This window comes from Megalops cyprinoides, chromosome 3, assembly GCF_013368585.1.
Source record: "Megalops cyprinoides isolate fMegCyp1 chromosome 3, fMegCyp1.pri, whole genome shotgun sequence".
NCBI classification, from domain to species: Eukaryota; Metazoa; Chordata; class Actinopteri; order Elopiformes; family Megalopidae; genus Megalops; species Megalops cyprinoides.
The window spans coordinates 22479942-22505569 of NC_050585.1; the positions used below are offsets into that span (position 1 = coordinate 22479942).

At 44.5% G+C, this 25628-nt stretch overlaps 1 protein-coding gene and 6 non-coding genes across 7 annotated transcripts; 4 read left to right on the forward strand and 3 right to left on the reverse strand.

Annotated features, from left to right (window-relative positions):
* Positions 1 to 722: 722 nt before the first annotated feature.
* pcolcea (procollagen C-endopeptidase enhancer a) lies at positions 723 to 8651 on the forward strand. Its single transcript, XM_036524417.1, has 9 exons — positions 723 to 824; positions 2958 to 3066; positions 3308 to 3566; positions 3942 to 4066; positions 4413 to 4549; positions 5732 to 6117; positions 6742 to 6822; positions 7659 to 7829; positions 8020 to 8651. Exons 1-9 carry the CDS (start codon positions 727 to 729, stop codon positions 8148 to 8150), a joined length of 1497 nt encoding a protein of 498 aa, XP_036380310.1. The 5' UTR covers positions 723 to 726; the 3' UTR covers positions 8151 to 8651.
* Positions 8652 to 12899: 4248 nt separating this feature from the next.
* On the forward strand, positions 12900 to 12981 carry trnas-gcu. The gene has a single exon. It is a non-coding gene; the product is annotated as a tRNA-Ser (tRNA).
* A 597-nt stretch (positions 12982 to 13578) lies between these two features.
* Positions 13579 to 13764, reverse strand: LOC118775796. The gene has a single exon (XR_005004861.1). It is a non-coding gene; the product is annotated as a U2 spliceosomal RNA (small nuclear RNA).
* A 1165-nt stretch (positions 13765 to 14929) lies between these two features.
* LOC118775790 lies at positions 14930 to 15120 on the reverse strand. Its single transcript, XR_005004856.1, has one exon. It is a non-coding gene; the product is annotated as a U2 spliceosomal RNA (small nuclear RNA).
* A 2778-nt stretch (positions 15121 to 17898) lies between these two features.
* On the forward strand, positions 17899 to 17980 carry trnas-gcu. The gene has a single exon. It is a non-coding gene; the product is annotated as a tRNA-Ser (tRNA).
* Positions 17981 to 21959: 3979 nt separating this feature from the next.
* Positions 21960 to 22041, forward strand: trnas-gcu. The gene has a single exon. It is a non-coding gene; the product is annotated as a tRNA-Ser (tRNA).
* A 587-nt stretch (positions 22042 to 22628) lies between these two features.
* LOC118775791 lies at positions 22629 to 22819 on the reverse strand. Its single transcript, XR_005004857.1, has one exon. It is a non-coding gene; the product is annotated as a U2 spliceosomal RNA (small nuclear RNA).
* Positions 22820 to 25628: the final 2809 nt, after the last annotated feature.

The following is a 25628-nucleotide window of genomic DNA, read 5'->3' on the forward strand; positions in this document are numbered from 1 at the left end:
AAAATGGTTAGCAATGTAATGTAAGAAAAAAAAACTTGTTCCAAACACAAACACACACTCACCCATACACAAACACACACAACTGCTCACAAACACACACACTCACACATACAACCACTCACAGGAGTCAATTAAAAAACAATGTTAATCTCTCTTCTCCAAGCACTGGATATTTGAGAGATTATGCAATAGGAAGGGATTACACAAAAAGAGAGTGTGTTTAACAGCAGCAATAGCACAACTCGGTCTCCTGCAAAACCTAGCTCGCTGTGTCAGTCTCTCTTCCGAGAGCCGATCAATCGCCACTGCAGTGGAAGCCTCTGGACGGGAGGCAGAGCTTGCAGCATCTGAGACGCTGGGCTGAACCCCATACGCGCCGCCAGCCGCCCAGAGAGGTGGCCGTTACAGTCTGCTGCCACTGGCACTCCATCTGAGACACGTAGCGCACTGACACAGATACAACAAAAGCACTCCCAGACACACTGTAAACAGGAACACACTGACACACTTCTCTCTTCTTCCCTCTCTCTGTCCCTCTGCCTGCATCTCTCGTTGCTGGCCAAAGTTAATATAGAAGTGGCATCTGGTAATAATTAGACAGTCCCTTCCCCCAATCCTCTCTCCCCCTGCTCGCCCTCTCTCCTGCATCCCTTTCTCCCTCTCTCTCCGCCTCTCTGCTGTCTCCCTCCTCCCTCTCTCCTTCTCTCACTCTGTCTCTGGTTCAGGATGGAGTGCAGGTTGTCTGTGTGGACTCTAGTTCTTTCTCTGCTTCTCTTGCTGGGATGGGTGCAGGGGCAAACTAACCAGAGAACCAACTTTACAAGGTGAGCTGGAGTGTGTGTATGTGTGTGTCTGCATCTACACCTGACCTGTGAAGATGTGCTCCTTCACTGTAAGTTAATTCTGTGCTTACATGGGAGTAGGTATGCAGTGAATGTGTGCGAAACTGTGGTCACCTGTATGTGTCTGCACTTTGTGTCTTTGTTCAGCACCTCTCAGCGTTTGTACTGTATCTGACACAAACGCTCAGATGGTTCTGCATCGCCAGTCAGTGAGCTTTAAAGTGCACATTTTCATACTATTTTGTTTCATTTCCCCTCTCCCCAACTCCTTCATTCCTGTACTCCCACTCATACGCTCCCCCCATCTCTCTCTCTCCATCTCCTTTATTCTTCACCTCTGTTTTTCTGGTTTGGGGTCCTGGCTGGATCATAGAGAATGTGGTATAACTCACAGATGTTTGTGTGTGAATTCGGAGAACGGGGCTCCTCTGTGTCTGCCAGGCATTTCAGGGTGCTGCGACTGCTGTACATTTTATCTTTCAGAATCGTGTGTGTGTGTTTGGGGGGGGGGGGGGGGGGGGGGGGGGTTCTGGGATTTTTAGCAAATTGAGCAGTTGGTTTTGCCTCGATTGTTTCCAGGCTGGAGCTGTGGAAAGTTTTTTTTTTCTCTCCTCTGAGTAAAAATGGAAGTGGTTGAGAGCTCTTCGGGAAAAACAACAGGGAGAAAAAAGCAGAATTGTTTACAAGGATGAGAAAAGCATAAAACCAGGTCAGCAATGACACCCACTTTTCCATTATGAACTCTGTACAGACCTGTGCTGACTAGTGCACTCTCTGTGTATACCGTTTACACTAGTGCTACTCCACTCCTTTTCCAATGCACATAACTTACACCACAGCTATTGCACACAACCCCCAAAGGAGGTGCCCTGGTAATATGTCCTGAGCTGCTGAAGGGGGCTGAATCACTGGAGCTCAACACAGCGATTAGGTAAATCAGGTGGTTAAATAACTCGCTACAGCAAAGCCTACAGACACCAACATCCTCTTCCAGGATTGCGTGTGTTTATGTGTAATTTATACATATAAACACACACAATCCTGGAAGAGAATGTTGAAGCTGCTAACCCAGGATGTAAATTGTAAATTGCTGCTTTCAGGAGCACGGTCACAAGGCAGGTAGGACCAGGCAAGAACACGGTCACAGGGCAGACAGGACCAGGCTAGAACACGGTCACAGGGCAGACAGGACGAGGCTAGAACACGGTCACAGGGCAGACAGGACCGGGCAAGAACACGGTCACAGGGCAGACAGGACCAGGCAAGAATATGGTCACAGGGCAGGAGCAATGCGGAAAGACACTGGTAGAACAGACTCAGAAACGCATCTAACCTGGCCTGTAGAGCCTGTCTCCATGCCTGGTTTATTCACATAAATATATATTCATGAAAATATGTTGGCAGTATTTTTGTCTGGGAGATTTCCGCTGTATAAAGGCAAGGTCTGTGCCTTTTTTTGGATGGAGATAAAAAGCCCCACAGAAAGCATTTAAACAGACACAAAAAGGACAAGGAGGGGGGCTGTGTGTGTGACTGAAGCAATTCCACACACTAAAGACATTTCCAAATGAGGGGGAGGTAAGTAGAGAAAGGGTTGTCTGCCGCGGGGTGGGGTCCTGATAGAGCTCCAGTCTGTGATGTCACAGACCCCCCCCAGCTGTCCCTGGCCTCCATCCTGTCTGTACCCCCACCCCCCCACCCCTCGATAACTGCCCCTGAGGGGCTGGGTGAGGGGGCCCTGGGGAGTGCTAATCTTACAGGATGTGACTCAGAGACTCTCCAGCATATCTGTGAGTTTGTGTGTGTGTTTAATTGCGTGTGGTTGCACATAAATTCGATCCCTATGTGTTTTGAAAACATGCATTTACCTCCCCATGTAATCTATCATCTTTTGATTTGTGTGATTTTGGTGCCATTATAGTGTGCACTGTGTGTGTGTAGGCATGTGCGTCTGTATAGGCGTGTGTGGAAGAACATTGTGTTGGATCCCATCAGTGTAAGAGCACAGAGGATTTAAAAAAGCCAGGCACTGTACGAGTCTGTGTGAATAAAATGTCTCACTTCTCCTCAGTCATGTTTAAATATCCTTCCCTCTCTGCTCTCCCCCACTTCCAGGCCTGTGTTCCACTGTGGGGGTAACCTGGATGGAGAGTCTGGGCTTCTGGGAAGTGAGGGGTTCCCCAGCTTTTATAAACCAAACAGCAAATGCACCTGGTACATCACGGTAAGGAGCCCACACTTAGCTCAGACATGACCCTGAATACTTTGATATACTGTAAATGAACCCCAACTTTTTGGCAGTAAATAACTTCACACATACATTACTGCATACCATTTTGGCTCTTTAACGTATACTGCACCAAAACTCACAGAAAGCTGTTACAGTAAAGCTACTGATATACAGAGATGAACAGCTGTCAGCAGTTTGAATACACGGACAGCACCTAACCTCCCTGTCCCCCCAGGTACCTGAGGGCAACGTTGTCATGCTGTCCTTCCGGATCTTTGACCTGGAGGCTGACCCACTCTGTCGCTATGACTATGTGGACGTGTATAACGGGCACTCCTACATGGTGCAGAAGCTGGGCCGGTTCTGCGGGACCTTCCGGCCCGGTGCCCTCATGTCCACCAGCAACACCATGATGGTGGAGATGGTGTCAGATTCTAGCACAGGGGGGCGGGGTTTCCTGGCCAACTTCAATGGGGGCAAGCCCCATGTGGATGGTAAGCAAGCCCCATCCCCTCTCTGTCCCTCTTCTCCCTCTGTCTCTCTCTCCTTGGGAATTTTAATGACCACTGAGGTCTCTGGACTTTCTGGAAGTATAAAAACAACATTTGAGTTTAATTATGATTGAAGACTTTTGGTTCTGCTGTAAAACAGACTGTGGCTGGCAGTATACACTGTGAGGAGGATATAAAGAGGAAAACATTTTACACCAAAAATTTTTCTCACGGTCATGGTCCACTGTATAGGACAGCTTCACTGAGTGGACATCTGACCAGTAGAAACAATATTTCATTTAGAGACAACTTTGCCTCTGTAAAACCAGACCTATCCATACATCCTTCCAACCCTACCGTCTCTCCCACCACCTCCAGAGCACCAGTTTTGTGGAGGAAGGTTAACAAAGTCACAAGGCTCACTGAAGACCCCCAACTGGCCAGACAAGGACTACCCAGCAGGCATTACCTGCTCCTGGCACATCACGGTTGAGCCAAACATGGTTGTATCCCACAATTCCTTGCTGCATGCTTCCTTCCTCCATCTGTTTTTCCCTACCCCAAAACCTATAGTTCTGACCACCTGGCACACAACATTCATGCTATTTTAGGTATTTTTTAAAATGTATTTCAAATGACACCATAGGCTTGAGAAGACACATGATCTTACACATACATATATACATCATATCACTGTATCAGTAAATACTGTCATATGACCACAAGTACACATCTGAGAAAGACAGGACCAAAACCCTGTGGGTTTACACTGGGTAGATTAGTGTGTTATTCTGAGACAGCAGGTGTGTCGCCAGCTTGCTGAGCTAGTGGTGTGCGCCTACCTTCCAGGTAATCGAGGTCAAGTTTGACAAGTTTGACCTGGAGCCCGACAGTTACTGCCGCTTTGACTACGTGGCGTTCTTCAATGGCGGCGAGAAGGATGACTCTCGGCGGATCGGGAAGTACTGCGGGGACACCTCGCCTGAGTGAGTCACACGGAACCTTCCGGCAGCGCTGTGTACACCTCTGCCAAATTTCCCCCTCCTGCTTTCCACTGTCTGTCAGACTCCTCCCACTTGCTTCGCTATCTGTCCACTACTCCTCGGCCCCCATTCTCAACATGCAGTTCACGCCAGCGGGTCATTTTCCCAGATGTTCTAAACAGTCACATTCCATTGAAGTGAGTGTTGACTTCAATGCACTGCTCCCATGGTCACTATACAACGGTTCCTCTTTCTGCATGATAGCAGTTAGGAATAACTGCTCTTGCTTGGCCAGGCCACCGATATCCTTCCCCTGTAGGAATCCACTAGTAACCCTGTTGTCTAGCCCATGGACCCTCTCCTGAGATGATAGGAGCAGCGTGATTCTAGTATTGCACCCATGATAAATTCATTGCCACAAGAGACCTCTGGTTTCGAAAGTCTGCTCCTCTATCACCTCTTCCCCCTCACTTTGTTAGGAAGTAATCTTCCACCTGTGCAGTCTTCTCCCTCGCAGCTCCAAATAACTTTCTGTTCTCTTGGTCCTGGCAGCATTAGGACTCTCCCTGAAACCCTGCATCTGCTCTTCACTCCTCGGTTAACGTTCTCTCGCATGGTGGCATAACGCTAAAATGCAGGCTACAGTGGCGGACAGCTGCGGCTGCACCTTCAGGTGCAGAACTTCCCACAGAGCTTCAGAATTCCAGCAGTGCGAAGGGACGAATGGAATGTAAATAAAGCTGTAAGAGCACCTGCTGGAAAGGAAACGTGGGAGCAATGAAAGCACTGGTCTCTGAGTTCAGCCAGGCCGCACTGAGTTCAGACACCAGAGGTCCTGAAAAAGGCCCACTTTGGATGGAAGGCTCTCCTGAGGGCACTGTCAAACTAAATCGGTTTTGGGAGCAAACAGTGCAGAGACTTTTGGCTCTTTGCTGCTTTTTTTCCATCCAGCACCTGGAAAAACGGGATGTGGCGCATTCGCTTTCTCTGAAATATTTCAGTTTTACCTGGCAGTTTTCTCCCACCCCAGCACTGCAGATGGAGATGCTCCATGAAGGAACTCTGCCTATAGAATTACACATCTGTTCTTTAAACTCGCTCTTGTTTCTCTCTCTTTCTCCATTCTGATCCTTCCCCTCCTCTTTACCCCCCTCCCCCCACATTCCTTCTGACTCCACCCCCCAGAGCCATAGTGTCCAATGGAAACGAGCTGTTGGTCCAGTTTGTGTCTGACCTCAGCGTGACCTTTGATGGCTTCATGGCAAGCTACACCAGCATTCCCCGCGGGTCTAAGGAACCAACCATGGGGGACAACACTGGCTCAGGCCCCCGTGTGGAATCTGCACCCCCTAGACCAGACGTTAAGCCCCCCAGACCAGCTCAACCCACCCCCACCACCCCAAAACCAACCGTAGCTCCAAAACAGGAAGTCCAACCCACCCTGGCAGCCCCCGAGCCCCCCTCCCCACCCAGACTCAGACCGGCCAAGCCAGACAGAACTCTGACGCCAGGAGTAAGGAGGCCCGGGCAGAACAGAACCGTGGTGAAGAAACCCCTGCCTAACAGGAGGAGTGAGTAGGCACCGCCTGGCTGCTACTGTGAACATATAGATTGTGACATTACTGAGAGCTCACTGACTGTGTGTTACTGTGAGTGTGCTGATTGGGAGATGGAGATACAGTGAGCATACTGGTTGGATGTTACTGCAAGGATGCTGACTGGTCACTCCTGTCAGCCTGCCAATTAGATATGGTAGGTTTATGGAGACTCACTCTCTCACATTGCTCCAATCCACATGTGAACCTGAACTAATTCAGTGGCCTTACAGGCTGAAATGAATCAGACAACACTTGATCCCAGGGGAACATCCGGTGTGACTTTATGGGCTGAGACTGTCTATGCTTCAGTCAGACATGTTTGTGCTTTTTGTCTGGTGTTGTGCCATCCAGATTGTGGTGTCTGGATTGTGTATGTGACTGCCATACTGATAGCGTGCTGATGTTGTGTACCACCATGTGCATGACTGTGTTATGTGCTGATGCTACATGTGTGCATCAGTATGTGTGTGTGTGTCTGTGTGTGTGAGAGACTATATTATGTGCTGATGTTGTGTGTGTGTGACTGTGTTATGTGTTGATGTTGTGTGTGTGTGTGTGTGTGTGTTGTGTGCTGATGCTGTGCTCTTTGCACTGTAGCCGCGCCCCAGAACCCAGTGTGCGCCCAGGCATGTAGGAGGGGTGGGACCATTCAGACCAGCTTCTGTGCCAGTGAATTTGGTGAGTCTCTCTCTCTCTCACACACACACACACACACACACATTTGAACTGTCAAACACACCCCTCCCCCTCCTTCCCTCCATCCCTCTCTACTGTACCACCTCTCTCTCCTTCCTCCAATCACTCCATTTGTGGGTTTTTTCAGGGAATAAGGAGGAGCAAACAATACACTGATGTCCAGCTGGTTATCATGTAACTCCCCCCCAGGAATAAGATGATTTCCAGTATAACTGAGCTCTCTGTGAGTGTATCAGTGCTGTGTCACCAACTATGTGTGTGTATCAGTACTGTCTCTCTTAGTCTGTGAGTGTATCAAGTGCCGTGTCTCCCAATTTGTGAGTGTATCTGTCATTCTCTGAAAATACCCATGTCGTGCCTACACTGGTGATCCTTTACTGCACCAGGCTGACTGTCTTAACATCTAAAACTGCTTAATTCCAGCATATAAATCTCTGGATAAGGGCATCTGGTAAACAAATAAATCATTGTGTAGAAATCCTGGATTCAATAGCAACACCTCACATTGATTATTCCATCCCATTCAGAGGCTGTCAAAGTGGCTCAATGAGGACATCTAGTGGCTGTGGTAGTACTTGCAGTGGGAGAGAACAGGGGCTAACATGGATGCCATGAGGCAGCAGTTTGCTCAATATGCAAGCAGAAACCTGAATTCACTCCAAACAAAGCTCATTCCTTTTTAACAGAACCTAAAAAAGGAATGTGGATGCTGGATAGGATGCAGCATAGAGGCCGGTGATGATGGTTGTTTTAAATGGCTGTTTGTGCAGGGTGAAGCTGTGAGTGAGTAAGTCACTGTCTCCCTCTCTCTCTCGCAGTGATCACGGGAACAGTGACCATGGTAACCCCAGGACTGAGAGGCAGTGTGAACGTGAACATTTCGCTAATCAAGGCCTACAAAGCTGGGCGACTAACAATCACCCAGGCGGGCGAGGCCATGTCCATCAAGGTGGTGTCCACGTGCAAGAAATGTCCCCTCCTGCGAAGAGGTACTGTCCCACACTCACTCACACCTACACACCCCAGATGTAATTGTAAGTGTGCACACACACTTACAATTACATCTACACAAACCACACACTCTGTTTGAGTGATTTTACATTTTTTTTTTTGGTATTTGTTAAAATCCACAAACTTGTGGCAGTGTGAATTACGGCAAACACGTTCTCCCTTCCTTAGGGTCAAACTACATCCTGATGGGCCAGGTGGATGACGAGGGGCGTGGCGTTCTGGTTCCAAGCAGCTTCACCCTTCTGTACAAGGCAACACAACAGAAATTGCTCAACAATCTCACCACTCGCCCGTGCTGACCTCACAGCTCCATCTACCAATCACACATCAGGAAACAAAGTCATGCCTCCTTCCATCCCGCCACAGCAACGGTGACCGCACATAACAGGCATGCAGAAGGAATCGTTATAAAAACATTTCAGAAACATCAAGTCAAATGTGATTTCTGTAAGAACATGAATCCCCTTTAAAGCCTTTGTAACATTACATGTCAATTATCTCACGACTGCCCAGCAAAAAAGGCCAAAAGTATGCTACTTACCAGTCAGCCTTTGTTTCAGACTTTCATTAAGCTGAAGCCAGAATGAGACATGTTCAATAACATTCATCTTAACTTCACCAGTATTTTGAGGCTTCACTGAAGACTGACTGGCATCAAGATGTCCATGAACCAGACACAAAACCATAGACATTTCAGTTTAAGCTCCATGTATTGAAATTATATTTTAAGTTTTTGTTTTATATACAAGCAGATGTCACACCTTATATTTGATTGTAATTTATGATGATGTCTAATTAAAGGGTTTATAACACAGAACCAAATGTGACATTTACTCATTCAGTGTGTGGTCTGATATTCACAGGAATGTTTCATGGAATGTGACACACATCTACTGACTGCATCAGCAAAGCCATTTCCAGCAGACATAAATTTGCCACATTTGAAATAAACATCCTACTGAGGGGCAGTAATTGTGTACCTGTTCTTCAGGGAAGCTGCAGTGTTTTACGGTCAGAACACAGTGGTCTGTGGTTATAACGTGGTGTTCTGCAGTGCTACATGCATGACTCAGAGTAATTCATAGCTACAAGTTCTATTAACAACAACAATGAAACAAGTGGTACTTACATGTCATTTTTATTAAGTACCACTGCCCAAAAACATGCTTCATGCAGACTTTCAAGCAAATTTTAAAGCACTACTTTTTATAATCAATAACCTCATAAAAATTTTTTTGAACAGATGCCATAACAGGGGTCTGTAGTGCTAACTGACCTCACCATACCACATGCACTCTCAAGTTCACTCGACATTGGGTTTTTTCCACCACACGTGAGAAAACTCATGCAGACGCAATGATTGCAAAATGTACTCAAATTGAGCGATATTTGTAACTACTTTTTAAAGACTTGATTTCGATATTGTATAATTTTCTAGGTGTTCCAGTACTTGAATTAGATGCCAAATTCCAAGTACTTTAACAACCCTGAACAAAGCCGAAAGAAAATAGAGAATCCATTATAGAATTAGTGCCTCTACATTGATGTAAATTGCAGGTGAATTCACTTCTGTAAGATGCTTTTCTGTATTTTTGACTTTCCCGATTTTTGTTATTGTATTACTGTATTACTATCCACTTGACTGTGTATTCATTTTACCCTTACTTTTTAAATGCAACATTTCCTACCCATGTGAACCACATTGGGATGCATGTTCCTTTGTATGAAAAGTGCACTATGTAATTATTATGTTCACTATTTTTATTGTGTACAGAGCATCTCATGATCAGAGAATCCCAGGAGAAAGTGTCAGCCCAAAGACTTTTCTCCTAGTTCAACCCCTACCCTGCAGGACACAACTTAGAGATGAACACTTTGAAATGGTTCACTTACACTCATACCCCTCCACAACAGCAGGGCCCTCTCCATCTCCACTCAGCTGAACCAAGCACTGATCTGCACATAGTACAAAGGAGATTCCCCAAAGAGGGGTTTTCCACAGAGAAGATGTTGTTTCCATACTGCAACGTCTCAAAAGCTTTTGTCACGTCACTGTCCAAAATTCCTCTCGTACAGCATCTTATGTCTCACATCGATTATTCTACACCCCACAAGAACTTTTTATTATATTTGCAGAAGGAGCACAGGAACACCTGCCATCAGTCATGGAGAGAATCCTGGGTGGGACACCAGGACTGCATCCCAAAAGTGTTAAATTGAATCCTTTCCACAGCTACGACATCCTGAAATTCTCTAACTAATTACCATCTCAGGGGCGACGTCCACCTCTGTAGATATACGAAGGAAGCGAAGCATGTTCTTGTTGCTCTCCTCCAGCAGAGGATGCATTTGTGTCCTTATATGGAAGAGTTTTCACAGGATCTGTGAAGTAGCTGCTACACACGCGTCATATTCCACACATTTTTGTTACAGTCATTAAATACAGTCACATACATAAGCAGTCACTACAGAAATACAAATATATACAGACCACAGAAGCAGCCAGAATACAATGACAAATCACAATACAAATCAATTACAATTACAAATCAATTTTGACAACTGCATGCATCTTAAACATAGGTCGTAAAGAGGTGGTGTAATATTTTAAAGTTCCTTAAGAACTGTATGAATTAGCTTTTAATACAAAATGTCATTGTGTGTGTGACGGTCATGGAGAGACCGCACATGTCCACTGCCTTCCTTGGGCACGAGTTGCCTTTATGTGAACTCCGCGACACTCGCAAACACACACACGCTGACAGATGCCGATAAGAGCCATCAAGCTTAAGTCAATGCGATGCCGCTATTGACGGACTTAATGTTGTCGCCCACGAAATCTACGTTTTATAACGGTGAATGAAAACGCTAGACAATCTTGTGATTATGCTTTAAAACATTTTTATTGTGCTTAAGTAGGCGCGCAAACTTGAGTGCATTAAAAAAAAAAAAAAAAGAACAACGTAGCATAGTCATACCGTGTTGAATGCTGCTCCTCAGTGTTGGCAAGTGTCGCTCCGGTGGCAAAGGAGTGCCGTGGGGAAACAGCGTAGTGTTTATTTCGTTCTGGCCACGATTGGCCCAGTTTACCCTGCTTGTGGCCATGAGGGGTGACAGAGACGGCCCTGATCAAGCCGCCTCCGTTTTAATCCTCATGTGTCATTTTGTTGAATTGTACTTTGGCTAAAATCTGCTGTTTAAATGTTGTAGGGTGTTATGATGCTGCATCAGGATTTGTCATGTTGTTGTTTGTGTTGATTGATTGTTTTATGTTCCCCCCCCTTTATGTGAATGGTGCTGGTCACCTGGGATATGTCTGTCTGTCTAGTCTCATGGAGGGAGTCTAGTGTCGGATGTTAGACCGTGAGTACTGCTGCTGTAATATTGGTCTCTGCCTTTTCAAGAGAGACCTAGCAGATTTTGTACTTTGTTTTGTAGTTATTTGCGTTCAGAGATTACTATTTTTTTGTTTGCCTTTTTCTTTCTTTTTCTACTTAAAACTATTTTTGTGTTATTTGAACTTTGAATATGGACTCCTACTGATTAGTTTTAACATTAAACCAAAAATAAAAATTACTTTTTGTCCATCTTATTCACTCGCACTCTGAGTTTTTGGCCTGACCCAGGAGCCCTCAGTGGCGCCCTCTCGTCCATTCCTTTACAGTGTGGTTGAAAATATTTGCTACTAAAATAGTAAAAATTAACCCTTTCCATACATTCCATGTGAAAAACACATTGGCCCTAAAGAGGGAAGAAATTACTGCTTAAATGTCATAGGACTCATCTTTAAAGTAACAGGATCCGCCCCTGGCGTCCTCTACGGAGGCAAGACTAAATCGCTGCAGTGAAACTGAACAAATGGGTCCAGTTGTATACACACTGAAGTGTCTACCTAAGAGTGACCATGTCTCCTCGGCCCCCTTTCAAAATCGCATAGGAACCCCATGTTTGGAGACTGGCCCTCTCCAACCATCTTTACACATGAGTGGTGACAGTGGCGATTAAGCCGTTTTCCTGGATAACATGCGTACCTGTGTTCTTCTCGGAATCCCTGAAGCAATCACACCAAAAGAGGTCCAGCGTCCTGTCCTGGATCCAACGAGAGGAAATCGGAGTTTTACAAATACTGGAAGAACAATCAGAAATATGGACGTATTTCATAACCTGACGATATGGCCCCCTCCACGAACCAAACGCTGATCTGCACTGACTCACAGAATAAAGGAAGAGTGTCTGTTCCTCGAAGGAACAGTTTTTACTTCTCAGTCTTTTAGCTAAGATCAAGAGCCGTATCTGTTCTGGCTCCCGCTGCGTCCTCTCCATGCATCGACCTGGTATCACTCCTCCTCTGGGCCCTGGGTGCAGAGGAACTTCCCAATGAGGGGTTTCAAAGCCCACGTGCTGTGTGGTGTGAGTGATTTACACATTCTGGCTGCATATATCAAAGCTAAGCCCACGGTCCCCGACTCTCTGCTGCCACTCACCTCACACTGCTCTCCAGGTCCTGAAAACCCCTCCCTGCTCCAGGCGCTGCTCCCTGCAAAGAACAAACATGGAAACATTCAATGATCTTCCACCAGGAGTGGCCGTGCTGGCCCAGCATAACAGCCACAGGCTACTGGTGTCCCTGTCAAAGAAGCACGCTTTTATCATACAGATTCAGGCATACAACCAGGAACTGTTAAATGTTTTCATTGTCCACCCATGTATTCCACTGAATGGGAAACCTGAAGACACACTGTAGCTCTGATGCTTTTAAGCTTCTGGGGAGATGAGGTTTCTTCTCCTTTATTCACCCAGCTAAGTTACTTGAGCCAGGTCTCCCTTTCAATTACTAACTAACCAAGAGGGTGACAAAAACAGCAGAGACAAAGCAGACGATATGGAGATTAAGGTGGTCAGAGGGAAACTGCACACACACACGCGTCTGCCTACAGACCGGTGACCTTGTGCATAGGAGCAGGGGGCGAAATAAAATGAGTCAATTTCAGTCTCTGTAAGACAGAATTCTAGGTGCTGCAAACTGAAATGGGTTGACGAGTAAAAGTGACGAGGTGGCCGAGTGGTTAAGGCGATGGACTGCTAATCCATTGTGCTCTGCACGCGTGGGTTCGAATCCCATCCTCGTCGATAGGGCCTGCAATTTTCTCACTTGCAAGCCACTTTTGATAAAAGCACCTGATAAATGAATAAATATAAAAGGTATAAGTACCTTTTAGTGCAGGTGTGAGAAAGAAAATATCACTCTGGTGTATTTTACAAAGGAATACCAGTCACACATCTCACTGTGTCAAGATGGGCAACGTTCAGATTCAACAGCACTCCCTGGAGGGGGAGGGGGGGTCATTCTATAACCATCACCATCATAAGGAAGAAAATCCTATCCAGGGCTGGTGCTGGTATTCCAGGCTCCCTCTAGTGGTGTTAATCACAACAGACACATGGGATAAAGAAATACATTGCACTAACACATCCAAAACATGAGAGGAGTATTAGATCGTTTACACTACACTACCCTGTATGTCACTAAAACTAAAAAAAAAATGGTAGAAGCAAACGGAAGTTTTCTGTAAGTGAAGCACATCAAAAAACTGCAGTCTCTTTTATACAAACGATGCGTCACAGAAGAAACGAAATACTGTAAACCTAGGTAGCGCCGATCATACCTTCAGCACACACGTGGATAAACACATTCTCTACTTTTTTAACCACGGCATTTCCCCGGGTGGGGAGTGCACCGTTCCTGGAGGTACTGCAATACCATGTCGATGCGTGGAGTGGACGGAGCAAGCCCCTATTCCATCCCCCTGTTCCAAAAATCAATTTAATATATTGTCCCCAGATAGGGGACGTATCAGATATTAAACTAAGAACAGATTTTTTTTATATTTAATTTATTGGGAATAAAGCAAAATATAAAAACACAGTTCAATCATCAGCATTTTACAATTATCAACAGTGGACCCCAAAAGCCTCTGACACAATGCGATAACAAGTGGCACTGGCCAGTCAGTAGCCTATAAATAGACTCCAACCTCCAGGGCTTTCCCCCATCCATGCTCCTTTTCACACCCCAGAGAGTGGACCAAGACATTCCCGGTTTGCCTTGACAGGCAGAAATCTTTCTTCAGGTCCCCCTCTCCAATGTAGAGGCGAACAACAGGGGTGTTGGGATTTAACCCCAAATGCTGCCCTCTAATCGCAGCCTGTAAGAGGGCCAAAACATTGTTAACTACGTAAATGTAATTTATTTATCTAGATCCATGTATTTGTGTGTGTGTGTGTATATATATATACATATATATAATGTATATATTTGTGTAAATAGCTATTGTATTTATTGTATTATAAATATATACATATAATTAAACTTAACCATATATTTGAATATGTTTGTATATAATATACTCATAACGTATGTAGTCACTTATAATTGACTTATGATGTGTAAATGACTGAAATCTAAAACTGTGCGACATCTGTAATTAAACTATCAATTGTTCCCACAGAAAATCTTTTTATTCATAATAAAAACATTTTTATTAATAATTATTCGTGAATTACCGTACACATTTTGACCTTATTACTTATCTGACGACATATAGCCTGGTATAACACCATAAAAAAGTTAAGCTTGCAAGCTAGCAGCGTAGTCTGGCCTACTTACATTGTATTCATACTCAAATATCACGGCCAAACTGTTTTTTTTTTTATGCAGCCATTCTCCTCTTCCACACATTATGTACCCATACCACCGAAGGGTAAGACATTGAAAAAAGAAAAAACCTGAAAATACTTCAACTCGTCAATACTTTTCACTCGTGATAATGCAAGTGGCGTCTAACTGGAAAATACCACGAGGAAATCTAAATCTGGACGTTTCTAAACTCGCAATGATTTCACGCGACAATATAACATACTACAAATGCAATCATTAATGGTCGCATACTGGGTACTGCACTCAAAAACAGCTTGCAATACACAGTAAATACTTGTGTAATATGAAGTACACAATATACGGTGAGCGGTTTCAAAAACAGCCATTTTCTACTTTTTTAACCACGACATTTCCCCGGGTGGGGAGTGCACCGTTCCTGGAGGTACTGCAATACCAGGTCGATGCGTGGAGTGGACGGAGCAAGCCCCTATTCCATCTCCCTGTTCCAAAAATCAATTTAATATATGGTCCCCAGATAGGGGACGTATCAGATATTAAACTGATAAGAACAGATACTACACTTGATCTTAGCCAAAAGGCCGAGAAGCGATGCTGAGCCACCGCTTGAGTCGGGGGCGCCGATCTCAGCCATACAACGTACGGGGACGGGGACGATACATACGGGGTCTAATTCGTAACGACATCCGAAATGTACACACGGTAGAGCCCTCATTACATGTTAGTAGTGCACATTTCAACATCGATTGGTAACTTTTAATCACGTTTTAATTTCGATAACTATCCCACAATGCATCGGCATGCACACAAGAAACCATGTCCACCAATCGCTCCAGTTCACATTTGACACAGCTGACTGGGCTGACGCAGGTGTCTACGGCATCAGAGAAGATACACACAGCACGGTTTGACAAAACGCGTGTCGAGCTGATCGTTCACTGCCCTCAACTGAACACATGACAAACATTCTGACGGATACAATTCTGTAGTGACACTGGAACACATATATAGGTATTAATATATAGGTATCGAATTTTGTATCTACTACAGGCATTCTGGGAGTCAAATCAGTAAGACAGCTAGTTCTGCCTTATAACTGACGGGTCACTCAAGATGATACCGGGGGCTGCAGTAACCAGGAACTCATTCCTCAACACTACCGACAATACACGTATGCACCATTTGCCAGCGTAGCTTACATTTAGCCTGAGTGCCCTAACACAGTTCATACAATTTCTAAAGAATGTTGTAACAAGCACACCAACAGAGTCATTTTGTTGCGTTAGAATAGGGCTACTGCTCGTGTGAGGGGACGCACTCCTGGCATCATAATACAAAAAGCCTATGCGTTAAAATCGAGTTGATAACAAATATCCGAATGCGACATAGCTACACTTGCTCACTTGCTACAACCACGGAAACTAGTTCTCTCTCAAGTATGCGCAAAAGCAGACAAGGAAGCGTATTAGGTCCCTGCACTCGACATGCACAGCTTCACGCCACACAGAAATACAGTGAATCGTCGTGTCACTGTTCCTTAATGTGAATCGCTTTACATAGAAGCGTTTACCCGAATTTATCAACCTATGGCGCCTACAGCTGCACGGTCCAAACTTGTTGTATGGTGATAGTTTTAAGTTGAATGTGCTTTGATGGCACTTAATCCAATTGTATAACCAACAATTGTGCTTAATCCACTTTTTTAAACTTGGTGAGGCTGATGTTACACAAACCAGTTTACTTGTATGGCATGCTCTTAGAGCGACGTCCAGCACAATAGAACATAAGTGTATCCAAGTCAAATAAGCAAGTGTCAGCCCAATTTACACTGCTTGGATGAGCCCGGCTGAATTGTAATGCGATCTAACTTTCACGTAGACCTGTTACTACATTAGTTATTGGGTCCAACACCTCGCTGAACTGTTGATATTCGCAAATAACGTTGTTAAAACAAATGCAGAGAATTTAAAATCACAATTTAACTGACGAAGAATGAAACTAACACCTTGAGTTGTGTGCAACCTACTTCGTGTCTAACCGCCTAAACGGCCCTTCAGTTACCCAAGGCGGGAGGTGGAAGTTAGGACGCTGCCTTATCTTAGTCCAATCCATCCCGTCCAGCAGAAAACGCCAGCTTCATAAAACTCGTATTAAAATATATAACGTTAGTGTAGATGGCATTAAGTCTGGCGCGGCGATCCCAGCCACCTCAATGCCTCTGTGAGCGGCATCATTTCGGCTACAACACTCCAGTTAGCTATACTACCTAGGCAGCCCCTCGGAAAACGTAGATTTGCATCTTGAGCCAAGATACGCATTCTCCGCCCGCGATTCTAATTTTAATTTTTATACGTTTTTAAGATTTGACACCTGCTTACGACCTAGCGACAACTTTCAAAGTGCAAGTCATATAAATAATGCTAAAAGTGTTTACTAAATATAGGCCGACGCCTCCAAATAAAAGTGCGTGTAGGCCACAGTCTCAGTTTCTCTGAAACGCCCGTAGCCAACGCTAGCGGGTTAGCTATCCACGCCTGACTCAGAGCTTGCTAGTCTAAACTACTTGAAAATCCAAGCTCACTGTTCGGTACCAACGAACCATACACCTTACGTACAAACAGCACATTACAGTCCACCAAGATATTGTAAAAATAGTTTGTACTTACGTTTTTCTGAAAAGAAACACCGTCGATTCCATACTGAAAAATCTCCGCTGGCGATCAGTCTCCTGACAACCGTGCGCCTGCCATATATATATATATATATATATATATATATATATATATATATATATATATATATATATATATATATATATATATGCCCTCCCAAGTCAGGTGACAAATACCTGGATCTTCCTAACACATTCAGGATTTTCGCAATGAGCTTTTGCCAGCTTTTTGCTATCTGTTTTTCTTTAATCTTAAAAATCTCACTGCTGCTAAAACACATGTCAAAGAAGCACGCTTTTATCATACAGATTCAGGCATACAACCAGGAACTGTTAAATGTTTTCATTGTCCACCCATGTATTCCACTGAGTGGGAAACCTGAAGACACCCTGTAGCTCTGATGCTTTTAAGCGTCTGGGGAGATGAGGTTTCTTCTCCTTTATTCACCCAGCTAAGTTACTTGAGCCAGGTCTCCCTTTCAATTACTAACTAACCAAGAGGGTGACAAAAACAGCAGAGACAAAGCAGACGATATGGAGATTAAGGCGGTCAGAGGGAAACTACACACACACACGCGTCTGCCTACAGACCGGTGACCTTGTGCATAGGAGCAGGGGGCGAAATAAAATGAGTCAAATTCAGTCTCTGTAAGACGGAATTCTAGGCGCTGCAAACTGAAATGGGTTTATGAGTAAAAGTGACGAGGTGGCCGAGTGGTTAAGGCGATGGACTGCTAATCCATTGTGCTCTGCACGCGTGGGTTCGAATCCCATCCTCGTCGATAGGACCTGCAATTTTCTCATACCATACCACCAGACCATACTCTATAGAAGAGAGGTGGCTGAATCTGCCTCTATGTTAAATCAAGGTTGGTCTACTGATGTCACAGTGTTAATGAAGTCATGCTGCCCAGACTTGGAAACGTTGTTCATAAACCGCAAATTCTTGTATTCACTACGAGAGTTTGCTTCCTTAATACTGGTCAGTGTTTACATTCCATGTCAAGCCTGTATGAGTGACGCACAACAGCTCTTGGTCGACCAGATAATCATTGTAGAGCAAAAACACCCAGACACCGTGCATCTTGTTTTGGAGGATTTTAACAGAGCAAACCTCAGTCAAGAACTGCCGAGATACAGACAACACATTAAGAGTCCCACCAGGGACAGCAACACACTAGACCACTGTCACACCATGTTAAAGGAAGCCTGTCACTCTGTCCTGCACAAAGTTCCAGGACTCACTGCCTGGTTCATCTTATCCTGACATACAGGCAGAAACTAAAATTTGCTAAACCTGTGGTGAACACGGTGAAAAATGGACCAGCGAGGCTAAGCACCCTCTACAGGCCTACTTTGACTGCACTGACTGTAGCGTCTTTGAACTAGCAGCCACTGATCTGGATGAGCTTACTGATAATGTGACATCATGTCAGTGTCTGTCAGGACATCCCCACAAGGGCTCATATCACATACAACAAAGACAAACCGTGGCTCACCGCCAAACTCGGACAGCTTCGTCGGTCGAAGGAGGATGCCTACAGCAGCGAGGACAGGACCACGTATAACCAGGCAAAGAACACATTGACAAAAGAAAATCAGGGCAGCCAAAAGAGACTACTCCGAAAAACAGGTTGTTTTCATTCAACTACGCAGCGTTACTGTACAAAGGCCTTAAGGACTTCACCAACTAAAGACATTCACCCCCACACCATGGAGAATTGTCAGCTGTCTGAAGACCTAAATGTGTTCTGCGGCCAGTCTGAAAAGACAATAGCTACACCCCTTGCTCGCTCCAACTCACACATGGCACTAACAACTATGCCCCCCCCCCCCCAACCCCCACCTGGACCAATTCTCACCCTGCACTTACAACAATACCCCCCACCCTCCATGCCCCCCAGCCTACACTCAGGATTTGTGAAGAAGACATTTGCAGACTCTTGCAGAGACAAAAGATCAAGAAAGCACCAGGCCCAGACAGAGTCTCCCTCTCCTGTCTCAAGGTCTGCGCTGATCTACTCGTCCCTGGCTTCACTGAGATCTTCAAAAGCCTGCATTCAGGCACACTTTAACTCATGTTCATTGTGCAATAGCTGCTCATATATACCTCATTCATTCTATAAATATTGCATGTATGTCCTGCAATACTGTTGTTTGATGCGTGTTGCTGACAGATTTGATGCTGTACACAAACATTACAAAAGATACTGGAACAGAGTCATATCCCTTCTATGTGTAGAAGCATGCTTGGTAAATAAATTCTGATTTTGATAAGCAGTCGCTACATAAATACAAATATATATCGTTCATATAAGCAGCCAGAGTACAATGACAAATTAAAATACGAATCAATTACATCTTGACAACAATTGCACGCATCTTATGAATAGTTCATGAACAACAGATATAATATTTTAAATTTTCTTTAAGAGCTGTGTGAATTAGCTTTGGATTAGAAATGTCATTGTATGGCTGAAAATATCTGCTACCAAAATAGTCAAATTAGCCCATTCCATACACTCCATTGAAAGAGCCATGAGGACTCATCTCTGAAGTAACAGGATCTACCCCAATGAGTCCTCTGTGGAGTCTCAACTCAACATCGATCACTCCAGTGAAATGGCGAACAAATGAATGTGGTTGTGTACACACTGAACCGCCCACCTAAGAGTGACCTTGTCTCCTCTGCCCCCGTTCACAATCATGCATTTAACCCTTTCACACATAAGCTCTAAAATATTTTCAACTACCCCCCCCCCCCCAGCAGTGACTTCTTTCAGCTCATGCACACCTGCTCTTCTAGAATTTGGTCATGACGTCATAATAAACAGACCTTCTGCCCAGTGCTAGCAGCTCAGTTAGTTGTACAAGTTAGCAAGGCATGGAGGTTGTTAATATCTGAGCTAATATCCTTTAGTAAAACTGGTTTAGTACATATAGAACTGCAGCAGACGTATACCCAAAAATGGTATTCTGTACGTGCAGACATGATAGCCTGTTGTCTTCCTTGGTAGGCAAAACAGCAGCAAATGTGGGCATGCTTTGTGGTACTCAGAAATACAAGCACATAAATGTGAACTCTCTTATTTTGAAATTAAATTTTAAGAATAAATACTATGATATAATTTCCCAGGATAAATATTCGCATACTTTAATTTTTGAGATGAATTAACTCGCTTTATCCGTGGACGCATCAGTGCAATCGCACTGCTCAGCTGACTCAGCAAGCACGACATGGAAAAAACAGAAGACTGGGGCGGCAGTGTAGCATAGTGGTTAAAGAGCAAGACTCGTAACCGAAAGGTTGCCAGTTCGATTCCCACTGGGGCACTGCTGCTGTACCCTTGGGCAAGGTACTTAACCCACAATTGCCTCAGTATCCAGCTGTATAAATGGTTGTAAACATTGTAAAGAACGGTAACCTATGTAAGTCGCTTTGGATAAAAGCGTCTGCCAAGTGAATAAATGTAAATGTATCTGATGCACTGAATATTTTAATCACACCCAGAAACACAGGATTTCAGTATTTAAATAACTCACGCATTAAGCTTCTCATAGTTCTCACCGCTGCATTTGCTATATTTTCTAACGTTATATCACCGTTAGCTAGAATTTTTCCAATTTGGGAGTCAGAAGAACTGGGTTATGGTTATGTTGCAACTTATGTGAATCTGCACTGAAAAATAAAAATGTTCCACAAGTGCAAACGTACACATGAAATGACAGTGACAGTGGCGATAAAGCTGTTTTCCGGGATAACAGACGTACCTGTGTTCTTCTCGGAATCCCCGATGCAATCACACCCAAGGAGATCCAGCCAAACACTGGAAGAACAATGAAAAATATGGAAATATGTCATAACCTGACAGCAGGGCCCTCTCCATTTCCACTCAGCTGAGCCAAACGCTGATCTGCACTGACTCACAGAATAAAGGAAGAGTGTCTGTTCCTCGAAGGAACAGCTTTTACTTCTCAGTCTTTTAGCTAAGATCAAGAGCCGTATCTGTTCTGGCTCCCGCTGCGTCCTCTCCATGCATCGACCTGGTATCACTCCTCCTCTGGGCCCTGGGTGCAGAGGAACTTCCCAATGAGGGGTTTCAAAGCCCACGTGCTGTGTGGTGTGAGTGATTTACACATTCTGGCTGCATATATCAAAGCTAAGCCCACGGTCCCCGACTCTCTGCTGCCACTCACCTCACACTGCTCTCCAGGGCCTGAAAACCCCTCCCTGCTCCAGGCGCTGCTCCCTGCAAAGAACAAACATGGAAACATTCAATGATCTTCCACCAGGAGTGGCCGTGCTGGCCCAGCATAGCAGCCACAGGCTACTGGTGTCCCTGTCAAAGAAGCACGCTTTTATCATACAGATTCAGGCATACAACCAGGAACTGTTAAATGTTTTCATTGTCCACCCGTGTATTCCACTGAATGGGAAACCTGAAGACACACTGTAGCTCTGATGCTTTTAAGCGTCTGGGGAGATGAGGTTTCTTCCCCTTTATTCACCCAGCTAAGTTACTTGAGCCAGGTCTCCCTTTCAATTACTAACTAACCAAGAGGGTGACAAAAACAGCAGAGACAAAGCAGACGATATGGAGATTAAGGCGGTCAGAGGGAAACTACACACACACACGCGTCTGCCTACAGACCGGTGACCTTGTGCATAGGAGCAGGGGGCGAAATAAAATGAGTCAATTTCAGTCTCTGTAAGACAGAATTCTAGGTGCTGCAAACTGAAATGGGTTCAAGAGTAAAAGTGACGAGGTGGCCGAGTGGTTAAGGCGATGGACTGCTAATCCATTGTGCTCTGCACGCGTGGGTTCGAATCCCATCCTCGTCGATAGGACCGGCAATTTTCTCACTTGCAAGCCACTTTTGATAAAAGCACCTGACAAATGAATAAATATAAAAGGTATAACTACCTTTTAATGCAGGTGTGAGAAAGAAAATATCACTCTGGTGTATTTTACAAAGGAATACCAGTCACACATCTCACTGTGTCAAGACAGGCAACGTTCAGATTCAACAGCACTCCCTGGAGGGGGGTCATTCTATAACCATCACCATCATAAGGAAGAAAATCCTATCCAGGGCTGGTGCTGGTATTCCAGGCTCCCTCTAGTGGTGTTAATCACAACAGACACATGGGATAAAGAAATACATTGCACTAACACATCCAAAACATGAGAGGAGTATTAGATCGTTTACACTACACTACCCTGTATGTCACTAAAACTAAAAAAATGGTAGAAGCAAACGGAAGTTTTCTGTAAGTGAAGCACATCAAAAAACTGCAGTCTCTTTTATACAAACGATGCGTCACAGAAGAAACGAAATACTGTAAACCTAGGTAGCGCCGATCATACCTTCAGCACACACGTGGATAAACACATTCTCTACTTTTTTAACCACGACATTTCCCCAGGTGGGGAGTGCACCGTTCCTGGAGGTACTGCAATACCAGGTCGATGCGTGGAGTGGACGGAGCAAGCCCCTATTCCATCTCCCTGTTCCAAAAATCAATTTAATATATGGTCCCCAGATAGGGGACGTATCAGATATTAAACTGATAAGAACAGATACTACACTTGATCTTAGCCAAAAGGCCGAGAAGCGATGCTGAGCCACCGCTTGAGTCGGGGGCGCCGATCTCGGCCATACAACGTACGGGGACGGGGACGATACATACGGGGTCTAATTCGTAACGACATCCGAAATGTACACACGGTAGAGCCCTCATTACATGTTAGTAGTGCACATTTCAACATCGATTGGTAACTTTTAATCACGTTTTAATTTCGATAACTATCCCACAATGCATCGGCATGCACACAAGAAACCATGTCCACCAATCGCTCCAGTTCACATTTGACACATCTGACTGGGCTGACGCAGGTGTCTACGGCATCAGAGAAGGTACAGACCGCACGGATTAAGAAACGCGTGTCGAGGTGACGGTGCGGCTATATTTTCCACTACCCTTTACTAAGTACAAAACTGAAACATTCTGACCGACACATTTCTGAAAACTGATATAGGAACACCATGTACAGCTTTACTCAACGCACGAATGCAGTGGACCGTCGTGTCACTATTCCTTAAAGTGAACCGCTTCAAAGTGAGGCACGAACTCGCATTTACAAACCTGTGGCGTTTACGGTTGCACGGTCTAACCTTAAAGCAATCAAGGTCCAGTGACATTTACATGCACTTCATGTAGGCTATGTTATTACATTACACATTGGGTCCAACACCTCGATGAACTGTCGATATTCGCAAACGACATAAAAAAAAATGCAGTGAGGGCGCCCTCTGCGCTTTAATCATATTTAATTGACGAAAAATGAAACCATGGCCCTTAAGGTACACACGGCGGGAGGTGAAAGTTAAGAAGCGAGAAAACGCCACCTTCACAAAACTCTTCTTCAAAGAGATAACGCTAGTGTAAATGGCATTATGTCTGGCGCGGCAAGATCAGCTCTATTAACACCTCTGAGTGGCGTCGTCCCGGCTCCAGCTTTCCCTCCAGAAAAAAAAAAAAACAGCCCGCCAACCGACATTTTGTCGAGAAGGACTAGCTGCAGTTAAACCCAATTCACATTCCAAATTATTTCTTGTTTTTATTTACACAGGGGTAATGAGTCACACTATACGTTGAAAACGTAATATAACTATCAGCATTAAACACTACACTGGCCCCTCGGAAACCGTCGATCTGTAGGCCTATTTTGCTTACAGCCAAGTTACACATTTTTCACCTGCCATTGTATTTTTTTTATTACTTAAACCTTTTTTAAATTTCATTGCATGCTTACAAACCGAGGACAAGTCGAAAACTGTAAGTCATACAAATAATGGTAAACGTGTTTACTAAATGTGGGCCGACGCCTCCAAATCCAAACTATTCTAGGCCTCAGTCGCAGTTTCTTTGAACCGCTCGTAGCCAACGTTAGCGGGTTAGCTATGCACGCCCCACTCCGAGTTTCCTAGTCTAAACTAGCCTAGAACGTCCAAGCTCATTGTTAGACGCCAACGAACTATAAACGCTATGTACACACAGCACATTATTGACCACCTTGTTATACAGATATAAATAGTTCGTACTTACGGTTTTCCGCAAATAAACACCTTCGTTCCCATACAGCAAAATCACCACTGGCGATCAGTCTCCTGGCAAACCATGCGCCGGACAAAAATATGCCCTCCGAAATCAGGTGACAAATACCTATCTTCCTAACAGGTCCAGGATTTGTGCAATGAGCTTTTGCCAGTGTCGCTTCAGTGTCCGAAAAGTCAACTTGTTTTATTTCGTTTTTAACTATCTGTTTTTGTCTGCTCTTAACGTGTAGGCTACGTAGCGAAATTTCACTCCCGCTGAAACACGAGTGAACAGTTTTTTTTCTATAGGCTACCTTATCACTCAGCTCTTGATCATTGTAAACGGTCACTTCTTACAGGCGTAAGCCTTGGCCTTGGACGCCGCCCATACCTGGGGGGGAGGGGAATACATCTCATCGTTTACTTTTAAACACTAAGGTCCATTCGGCACAATGGTATTGGAATATTAGGAGTGGGAATATCTCAGTTAAATAGTCTAAACTGACCGCTTAATCCAATTCTACAGCGTTTTAATTTTTTAAAAAAATGGATAGACATCAGTCTCGATGGACTGTGTATGCCTGCGATAACGGTCAAATGTCAAGACCCTCAGTGACTTTTTAATGATCCAATATACCGTAAAACTTCCAATAATAGCCGAGTCTCCAATAAACGCAGGTCTCTAATCGCTGGTATGCGCGACCTTTCAGTGAAATAACAGCCTGCCTCAGAGAAAATTATGTTTATTTTTCATGACTATAAGACGAAAGAGCAGTGGCTTAAAATGCTTAGTCCTATTTATTTTCTGTGGCTAAAAAACGAAATATCACAAACAAATACATTTTTTACGGTAGGCTAAATGAGGTTGTTTTAGTGAATTCAATTTGCCTTATGCGTGTTCATCTGTTCACGAATTAGATTAAACATAAACGAACAAAACAAGCTGTTTTTCGGATCATGGTAGCCTAAATTCACAGTGCTACTGCTGTTCTTACAGACTGTGCTCTCCCACATGCAATGACAATGTTTAACTTACTTTATTAGTGATCCCCGTTTGAGTTGCTACCAAAGAGCGCTGTATATTTCATGAGTACGCTACTTGGGGGGAACAAAAACATGGTGAATTTTCCTGGTCAGTTCAGCTACCAATAACTTGCAGAAGCCTGAGGGCTTTAGGTGTAATAAACGCAGGTCTCTTATCATCGCCGAGTCTCCAATAAACGCCGGTAAAGTTAAGTAAGTAAAGGAAATAAACTCCTCGGCTTTTATTGGAAGTTTTACGGTATGTTGTATGTGCAGCGGACTATCACACAAGAAGAAAAGGTTACA